Raw genomic sequence first — 10,562 nt, 5'->3', positions numbered from 1 at the left:
TCCAAGCCCTTCTTCTTTGTGTAAGGATAATCAAGATCCCTTTTATAGTGCAGAAAGTGTTTTCTGGAAAGTGCTTAGCACTTGTAGCAGCCTTGCACTTAAAAACCTCCAAGAGCCTTATCCTTCAATTCTGTCTTTTAACAGAAAAAGGACAGAATTATGCAATAGCAAATGGCAGTACTTTTTTTTTACATCAGTTTCAGTGCATTCTCACATTCATGTTCATGGATCCTAATGTGAGGATGTTACTCAGTAATTTGCTTTTCTGAGCAGTCACGAACATTAAACTCCTGAGGATTTCATAGCCTGGAGTTTAGTAGCTTCTTGGAAGCAGAGCAAAGCAGTGTTAAACTCTGTAGCAGATTTTATTTGTCAGGTTTTATTTTTGCCATGAAAACTAGCAGAATGTTTTTTCCATGGATGTGTCCTTTGGTCTGGCTGAAACAGATTACTGATGAGGGAAGAGCAAGTTTCCATTCTTCTGCACATCTGCTGAATGTTCCTTCCCTGCGCAGAGGACCACACTTCAGCCACAGATATAGGAATGAGCAGGATTAAGAGTGACAGGTCTTGAAATGTTTTTAGGTGGCAGAAGCTGTAATAGTTCTACTTTTTTGGCGCTTGACTTTGGGAACTGTGAAGCAAACAAAAAGCTGACCATGCCTTATGTTTGTGTCTATTATATAGAGATATGTTGGAAAATAATATAATCTTGTATATTTTCCATTTAATAAAATATGTAAGTTATATAATCCCTATATACTATCTTATATTTTCTATATAAAAATAATTTTAATTAAATGAGATTCCTTTTCCTTTTTTTTCTCCTGGGAGCAAGAAATATTTATAAAACACATAATATTTTTACTGTCTGCCCAACAGGGAAATTTCATTGTGGTTAAGAATTGTGCTATGTTAGAGCTTATTTTTATAATAACATCACCTTAAATTAATTAGCATAATGCAAATGCAAGTGGTTTACTATGTTTATTAAGCTGATTAGGGGTCTTAAGAACTGGCGGTATGAGGAGAGGCTGAGGGAGCTGGGGCTGCTCAGCCTGGAGAAGAGGAGGCTGAAAGGAGACCTCATTGCTCTCTAGAACTACCAGAGAGGAGGGTTTGGTGAGGCAGATGTTGGCCTCTTCTCCCTAGTGACCAGCGATACGACAAGAGGAAAAGGGGCCAAGTTGTGCCAGGGGAGGTTCAGATTGGATATTAGGAAACATTTATTCACAGAAGGAGTGGTGAGGCATTGGAACAGGCTGCCCAGGGAGGTGGTGGAGGCACCATCCTTGAAGGTGTTATAATAATGGGTGGACACGGTGTTTTGGGAGATGGTTTAATGGTTAGGGGCTGTAGGGTGGATGGCTGGACTTTTGATGATCTTGAAGGTCTTTTCCAAACTTGATGATTCTGTGATTCTGTGAAAAGCTGTGTCTCTCTGCGAGATAATATTCTACTTACGATTATATTCTGTATGCACTATCTATTCTACATATTAGCAATGCACTGCTGCTCTGAGTATGCATCACTGGGAGTGCAAATAAAGGTATTAAATCCAAAATAAGGTACAAAGGCAGAGTCTCATAGGATAACCTGTAGAATGAATAAGAATTTAAAAGAATTAGACAGAACCGTTTACCATTTCATCAGCCTAAATCTTTGTGGTAGTACATAGAGTTCCTAACAAGGTAATTGTAAACCAGGCCACTGCTTTTAAATTAAATTAAAACTGTATGAATAATCATCAGAATAAAATAAATTTACACCAGTCACACTCAGAGTGATTGTTCTCCGATGCTGAAGGATATGCAGTGAAGGAAAAATGTGCATTGTTTGGTCTTTTGCATAACGTGTTTGTTTGTTTTCCTCACAGTACAGTGCTGTGGATACAAATCCTTTATCTGTGTATATTATGCAACCCATCTGGAACAAAATTATTAAGGTAAGAATTTTTTTTTTTTTAATAGAAATATCACATGATGATGTAAGAATTTTTTTTAAAGTATAGCATTTATTTCCATTTAGAAATATTTATTGATTAATAGAGCTGAAATTAAGACATCTGTTTAAAAGAAAACAAATGTTACAGGATATGTAGCTATTTTTATGGTGCTTATGTTTGGATTTTGAGGTGGTTTTTTTTGGTAGAAAACCAAGATCTATTTTATTATTTTTTTTCCTCCATCTCTTTTTACATCTTTCATTATTACATCTTTCATTAAACAGCTTAGCAGACATTGAAGGGTTTACTTAGCACAAATTATTTTTGTGCAGCATATGCCACCTAACAACAGCATGGTTTTATCTCTGTGCGGTGCACATGATTTTATGCAAGTGCTGTCTCATTTTCTCCCAAGGGCACTTGCTCGAGGGAGCGAGGCGGTTCTCTAAGCAGCTGAAAATGAGAGCGGTTACCATGATCACCATAATGACTGGAAGATGGCATCTCTTGAATGCATGATGAGCTGCAGTTCTTAAAAATAAAGATCACTCACAATTAGTTTAGCTGTTGTTGGGGAAAAAAAAAAAAAAGGCTGTATCTCAAATAAATATGAACTTTATTGATCTCAGAGGAAGCAATGACTTCTGCATCTGCCTCTTTAGAGGAAATCTTTAGACTGGGACAGACTTGAAAAACAAACCTTTGAACAAAGAAAAAAAGGATGTACATGGTCAGAGTGCTGTCAGGTCTGCCATCTTTGGGATCTATAATTCAGGTATTACTTATGCTTGTTACAGCAGGAGACGCATAATGTCTTGTTCATAATCTCAATGTAATTTTGTGAAAGTGTTTAGATGACCTCATTTATGAATTAAAAAGAAACTCCGAACATGGTGTGAGAGAAAAGTAATTCAAAGATGTGAAACTGAATTTAAAAATTCAGTTCAGCAACTCTATTTTCATTCCCATCATGATATTGGGGAAAACAATATGGCAGAACAGCAGTCCCAACACTCTGGAGTCTGTCAGGGGAAATGAGCAGAGGCTTACTGTTCACTTGCACTTTGGTTTAGGAGATCCATGGGTATTCATCTGCAATCAAACTGAAGGGAGTGTTTTATCAGCAAAGGACTTCCTTTGGAGATAAATCCATCTAATGGTTGGAGGGTTTTCCCAGAAGAAAATCAACATTCTTGACTGTTCCCATGTAGCACAGGATGATAGATCCTATTAAAAAATATAGGTGCTGTCTGTACTTCATCATTTGGTTTGATTTGAACCCTGAAGATACAGCAGTGAATGTTCTGCTTTGCCTTCTGGTGCAAGAGCATTACAGGGTGATTCGCAGTGATGTATCACAAGGATTTAAAGTGAAATTATATTTCTCTCAGCTTTTGTAGCAGCAGTCTTTCTAACATTAAAAGATACTGCCAGGTCAAATCAGAGTCCTGCAGAGAAGCTGGAACTGCACAGCTGCAGAGAGGAAAGTAGTATGTAATGGAGATTGCAGGAGAGTCATCCTGGTTGGCTCCTAGAGATAAAAATGAGAACTGGGAGACCACCAAACTTACTGGCCAAAATTTAACATTTGTAAAATATTAGTAGGACTGGAAATTGCTTAAAATGGCTTTGTTCCTGGGTAGATACTGAAACCATGTGTGAGACTAACTGTTATCCCAAACTTAGTCCAAGAAAATTCTGCTCATTTGTTCACCCAAAAATACTTTTTTTTCTCTCGAAGTATAAGTAAGACAGTGGCATTGTAATAAATGTGATCAAGTCTTAATTTTAGAAGGAGAAAATTTGAATGCTTTTACTTGTATTGATTTTTTTGTAGATTAGAACTGTTGTAAGCATTGTAACTAGGCTATGTGGGTGCCCTAGACTATAGTATTCTGTCATCTAGAATATAATATTGAATTTAAATTTTACAATGCATCGCCTTATTTCTATTTAGTGCGTTGCAATAGGGAAATATAGTAAAGCTGGGATAATTTTTAATTAGAAACATTGCATCTAGTATGTTTGTTCAAAATTGAGCAATGCAAGTGTGCTTCTTGATGACTGGGAGAAGTAATTTCTCTCAGTTCAGATATCCTCATACATCCATTTGCAGATGTGAAAAAATTATAATTTAGTTTATAATCTGGTGGAAAGAATTATTCCCCAGGGACTATTTACAAGATTCTAGAGGATTTTAAAATTTCTTTTATTAAAAAAAAACCAAAACCAAAACAACCTAAAATTTACAGAGCTAAGCAAAAAAAATAAAAAATCTGTGAGAACAGAGGCTTGGGATTTGGGTCTGACCTTTAATATTTCCGTTTAGTCCTAATTTCAACACAAGTTCCTCTGTATTTTGTAATATTAAATTGGGAGATGTGTTTCTTATGTTATGAGACTTTATCATTTATTGTAAGATGTATTTCTTACGTTAGGAGAAATTAAGAAGAGCCTGACTTAGGAGAAGTTGTGGGGATTTATGAGCTGGGATGTTGGCATATACAAGAACTGAAAACATGTTGTCATAACCAAGCTCGTTTATCTGTAGTGAGGGTGCTAAGAAAGCAAAGAATTTTTGCACTAAAGTTAGAAATTCTGAGCATTACCTTCCTCCCTTTCCTCTTCCAAGGACATCTTATGTACAGTATCCTGTGCCTGTGTCAGTTGAGTGTGATTTTTTGGATGTATGTGCTTCAGAAACATGTGGAATCTGGTGCTAAAGCAGAAAGTGAAGGGTAACGTTGCATGCCTGTTTCTGTAGGTTTCTATAATGGGCTTGAAATACTCTGAGATACTCCTATCTGTGGCAGCTTTTTTACCTTGTATGAAACTAAAGTAACACATATATGAAACTACAGATTAACAATTAACTTTCTCTACCTGTTTTTTAAAACTCTTCTGATCATGGAGTTTTGTCTTCAATTAAATCAATGCTCTATCCTTTTGCCTTTAATCAAGATTTGTATTTTACAATAAAGCAGGTCTCCCCTTTTCACCTACTGAACTTGCCACCTTTTATACCCCAGTGACCCCCTGTCCAGTCAGTGTCACTGTCCAAAGCCGGTTGGCACCCGTGAGCCCCAGGTTAGGGCAGTAACTAGCAGGGCAATGCATCACTTGTTGCCCAGCCTTCCTGCCTTATACCACATCTGTCTTGCTGTCATTTGTCCTTGAGCAGCAGGCCTGGTTTTGGTCTGTTAGCTGGGAATAACAAGCAGAAGGGCTTTGCTGGCTTAAAAGGCATTTTGTTTAGACTTGTGTGAGGAAGAAGAAGTGTTTCCCACAGATGGTTTTGCCAGAGAGCAGAAGTGATTGTCCCCAGTGGCACCTCCAGTTATATTGGGCATGTAGCTCATTGGTGTATTAGACTTGTCCAGTCTGTTGCTCAGATAATAAAGGTTGCCTTCAACAGGATACTAGTAAATTCAGGCTGTATTTTTCCAACATGTGTAAGAAGCTAAATCTTTAACGCTCTGTAATTTTTGAATTGTGAAATAGGTAATGATGGTAGTGCAATGCTGACCAAAAGAATAAGGGGCATTAAATGTAACAAAAGGGATTTTGCAACTGGTATACATTCAAAATACCTAGACAAACTAGCTTTGATAAGGATCAAAAGAGTATGCTTAGGGGTTTTAACTGCAGGAGAGGCTCTGTTTTCCTAAGGATAGGTCTCTTGTGACTGTGTTTTATGGTGTCTCTACTAGCCAAAGGGACTGCCAATATAGCAACATACTTGGCTGGTTTCCTTCTTAAAATACATGATGTTAGCAAAAAAGTGGGCTAAAATAATGCGTTCAGATTTGCACTGTGTAAGCATAAATAATTTCCTGTAATAACCTAATAATGATATTCTGAGTATTTAAAGTGCTGAGCCTAGCTAGAAATCATTCATTTATGGTGGCCCACTTTATTTAATAGTCAACAATTCTTATGAATCATACCTGAAAAATCCATCATTTTAAAACAATAAATGTGTTGGCATCTGTGAATCCATGTAAAAGGTTGATCCACAGGTTGTCCTAATGCACTATTTCGATCTATGCTTTAGACCAATCTAAAATTTCTTCAGCATCCATCCTTCTTGCTTCACGTAAGGTTGAAGCCATCAGATAAATTCCACAGCAGGAGATTCATACCCAGCCTCAATCTTACAAGGTTTCTGCATCCCCAGGTAGCAAAAGCAGGAGATGTGCCACGGTCACTGCATGCTGAGCATGCAGGCAATGCAAGAAGAGGGGGCTGTGCAGTGAAGGGATTCCTCCTTGAGGTGTTCTCCCAAAGCAGCTTCAGGGAACACTTGCTGCCTCTTGTTCTTAGGGATTTAGAATTGGGCTTTTGAAGACTCAAGTGATAGGTAGGTTTATTTTTTTTTTTCTTGTATCTGTATTCATTCCATGATGTGTTTTAAATACTGTAAGAGCTGACAGACAGTATTTTAAAATGAGTGATAAGATCCTGGTCATAAGGAAGGCAACAAACAGATTTAATATCTTCCTCAATGTTATTAAAGAAAACATCTAAAGAATATAACCGGAAAATATTCAGGAATTTTCATGTGATTTTTGAATGTTTACTCTGTGCATTATCAGTTGCACTGTTTCTCCTGAATATTATTAATTGTTCTGTAGTAGAAAAACATTATTTAATCAGGATAATTAATCAGTCCAAGTGTTCAAGTTTCATATGCAAATTTTTTATGTAGTCATACGGTAGAGGAAATGCAAAGCTGTACATAAATTAATATGTATTTATCTGTCTGTTAATCTAGCTAGTCTAAAGCCATTAAAACATTTTATTTCAAAACTATTATTACTACCTGCAATGAATTAACTTATTTTTCTTTAATATTATTTTGTAATATTTTATAAGACTGAAGTACTTTGCATACATTTACAGTCCTTAGACACTCCAAAGGTTATAAGCCTCCAATATTTTTATATTTTGAATGTACTGATACTATGTTTGAGTGACAGTAGTGGTTGCTGTTTGGTATTTCTGCAGATAAATTCTGTATAAAAATTATGTAGGAAGCTGTGTACCCTATTTCAGGAAATATTTTGGAGAAACTGTGTTACTTGGGAAGAGTGTTACGCTACTGGGGATGAATAACAGAGAATGGTTAAAGGGGCAAAGATTTAGAGGCTTAGGTGAAGAGAGAGAGTCCTTTTCAGCACTCTACAAAGGAAAATGAAGTAATGGAGTGTTTATAATTTATGGCTAAAGAGAGAGACCCTGCAGAAATGTGAGTATCCAAAGAAGTGGGGAGCTGCTTCTCACAAGAGATTTTTGGAATCTCAGTGTGTGATTTTCTTGATGTTTTAAGATGGAAATTATTGCCATATTAGAAGAGGAAATTTCCTTATTTTAGTGTGGGAATAAAGTGCTTAAAAATATCTGCCACGTGGATGCTGAATTACCACACTGTGGAGCTGCAGTCTTCTTTCAGCTGAGATACACAAAATCACAGGAAGCTTTCCTTCGTGACTGGGATTATAAGGATAGTGTGTAACGTATGTAATATGGCATTTAAAAATGACATTTTAGAGCATTTCTAAAGATCAGGCAAAAGGGTTACATTTGACAGTAAATTTCAGAAGTTTAAACTGTGTTTATTATAACTTGAAAATGAGAAAATATGCACAAAGCTGAACGTTGCTGATGTCATATTCAGACTTCTCCTTTCCTAATAAAAAATACACAATATTAAATTAAAATAGGACTTATAATTTGAAATATGATATTTTCTTAGATTTTTTTTCTTTCTTTTTTTAACAGATAGTGCCTTTGTGGATTGCTCCCAACCTGTTAACCTTCTCTGGATTTGTCATGATTTTAGTTAATTACTTTCTAATATCTTTTTATGACTGGGATTACACCGCCTCAGGTAAATATCCTCATGTTGTAATTTTTCAGAATTACAGAGCTGCTTAGTTAATGCTTCTGAGGGTTACAGGGAAGTATCAAATACCCGCATCTTCCACTCCTGTTAATGAGGCTCCATGTCCATATATAGGAGGATCTGACATTGCACATGGCATTATAAATGTGGGTAATTTTATTGGAAAAGTTTATTTAATTTCATCCACAAATATGGATTTCAGCGTGTGCTACTTGAAGTCTCTGATAATACCTCATTTTATTTGAAGTGTATGCCAGGATTTAAATGCACAGCCAAAGAGCACCCTAATGTTCTTCATAACATTTTCATTGGTTTCACATTTCCCAATACCTAAATCCATGCCTGAATGAGTTAATTCCCCTTTCATTACTCCATACCCTTCCATCCGAGACTGCTTCTAGACAAAGAAGAAACAGTTTTTAAACAACTGCCTCTTTAAATTTTTGCTTTCTAAGTCCAAGTCCCTGTTGCACCTCATAGCAGACCAAGTCAAAGCTTTTTTGAGCTGAATGACTCTGAGCACAGGGCACGCTCAGTTTCGAACTTTTCAGACCAGCTCAGCCTACAGTAAGTAATAGGCATCTTCCAGGTGATCAATATAGAAAAAGATTTGCTTTTATTTCAAGTAGACATTTTGGAGGTGACTTAACACTTTTATTTCCTGAAACAATTACAGCTGGATTTTTTTAAGCCTGTGGTTAGATTCAGGAGGTAACATTTGGCATGAGCTGTTGGTACATATATCACAATTTTAGAAGCAGGGATACTTTTTAGCAGTTTTGGTTCAAAAATAATCCTGTGTGAGCGTTAAGTTTTCAGGACCAGCATGTCCTGTTTGATGTGTAATTATCAAACACTTGTGGTTTTGTTGTTGTTTTTTTTTTTTTTTAATTGATGCAGCTGTTACTTACTAAGTTCTGCAGTAAAAGAGCATCCAGCAAAGATCTTTTAATGGGATAATTTTATTTTGACACATTCCTGATAGATACACACTGAACCTGAAGATGTTTGAAATGGTGGTTAAGCCTGTTAGAGCTGAGTTTCTATATGCAAGCCTATTCTCGATTCCACACAAGAACTGTGCCCACCATTTCTCAATTGATTGAAAACGTTCGTGCAACCTAATGAGCCTTTTGAGTATCATATATCAACCCCATACTTAGGATCAGAAATAAAAGACTTAATTTCCTGGACAGCTGGTTTTCATTCTACAGTTTGAAAATTTGCAGCTAGGAGTCAGGAATTGCCATCTTTCCTTTCAGAGTGGCAAGATGAGGCACTGAGGCAAAGGTGGTCGGGGCACTGCTTTAGGTACTGGCAGCTCCCTGTTCAGCAAGGACACATCCCTCTGTGCAAGTGTTCCCTGTGTTTGTTGCCAAATGACAGAAACCTGAGATGGCTTTGCAGATGCAGTTGTTCCTAGTGCTGGCAGAGCCCTTATTGGATTATGTTTAATTTAAAGAGAATTCTCTTTGGGAGAAGGATTGATTTCTTTAAAAGAGCAACAATAACCGTGGGTTATTGTGATCATCCGAGCAATAATAGAACTCTTGAGTTCTGCCCAATTCAGCTTTCTTTTTCAGATTAATTTCCTTCTTTTTAAGGGGGAAAAAAAAAAAAAAGGTGCTAATATCTGTCCTGGCCTAAGGACAAAAATTTGCTGTTCAGATCTGTATGGTAGAAGTGCTATACAAAACCCATAATGGTGCTAATAACCATGCTTGAACAACTACATTTTCTAATATTTAGACATTACATAAACCTTAACTAATTTGTTGATGAGTATTTTTCCCATGGCCTGGGAAATTTTTTGCCTAGTTACTCATTATTTTGTGAAATATTAGTCATTTCAGGACCAAAAAACTCTCATTTCTCTCCTTTACAGTATAAGCATATTCAAGCCCGCTCATTGCTCCTTTGGTAGAACTCACTGATGACCTACATTTTTTGCAGGTCAAAACCCAAATATCTCAATCTGTTTGATGTAGTGTGCTGATCAGTGGCAGTGTGTTCATATATATATATCTGCATATCTTGGTGGATGTCTTTGATGTTAACCACTGTTACACTGACTCACTACCTGATTTATTTCAGGTACCAGTCCTGGACTTGTTCCCACCTGGGTGTGGCTGTTCAGTGCTTTTACCACCTTTTGTGCTTACGCTTTAGGTAATGTACAATGAAATAATTTACACATCTGACATATTCATATAATTCTATCTATTAGCTGACTAGTGCTGATCTTGAGATGAAGACGTGTAGTGGATAAATTACTGATCTCACTCCAAAACAATTATCTGAGATTAAACCCCCCTCCCCCCAAAAAAATCCAGAGAACTGAACCCCTCCCATACATCAGAATTTTAAATTATGTATTAGAGGTTAAATGACTGTTGCTCTTACCTCTCTTGAAAGTTTAAATTGTTTCATAGCAACAATGGGAATTCTTCCACAGCAGCAGTTGTTGGGTTTTATAAAAATCTTTGTCTGCAAAACTGGCATTAGCAGAGGGTGCTTCCAAAGATGTGGAAAATAAAGGGCAAAACAGAGAAAAAGAAAAATGAATGTAACATTGCTTTTTAACCTGTTAGGCACTTCAGTGCTTATGGTGTGTGTCAGGAGAGATGGGCATGTAGTGATAGGACAACGGGTATTGGTTTTAAATGGGAAGAGGGTAGATTTAGATTAGATATTAGGAATAAATTATTTCCT

At 36.6% G+C, this 10,562-nt stretch overlaps 1 protein-coding gene across 2 annotated transcripts in view; it reads left to right on the top strand.

Moving 5' to 3' along the window:
* The window catches only part of LOC127380600 (ethanolaminephosphotransferase 1-like), a 55,715-nt gene that overhangs the window by 13,505 nt on the left and 31,648 nt on the right, over positions 1-10,562 (top strand). The window contains exons 2-4 of one of the 2 annotated variants that reach the window (XM_051609813.1): positions 1,877-1,945; positions 7,727-7,835; positions 9,945-10,019. In XM_051609813.1, coding sequence (XP_051465773.1) covers positions 1,877-1,945; positions 7,727-7,835; positions 9,945-10,019 — 253 coding nt within the window. Of the gene's footprint in view, positions 1-1,876; positions 1,946-4,670; positions 4,684-7,726; positions 7,836-9,944; positions 10,020-10,562 lie in introns of those variants that run through there. The other variant, XM_051609814.1, reaches the window with a different exon arrangement.

The sequence above is a fragment of the Apus apus genome, chromosome 2 (genome assembly GCF_020740795.1).
Source record: "Apus apus isolate bApuApu2 chromosome 2, bApuApu2.pri.cur, whole genome shotgun sequence".
In the NCBI taxonomy this organism is placed as follows: Eukaryota; Metazoa; Chordata; class Aves; order Apodiformes; family Apodidae; genus Apus; species Apus apus.
This window is presented reverse-complemented; position numbering and strand designations above follow the sequence as displayed.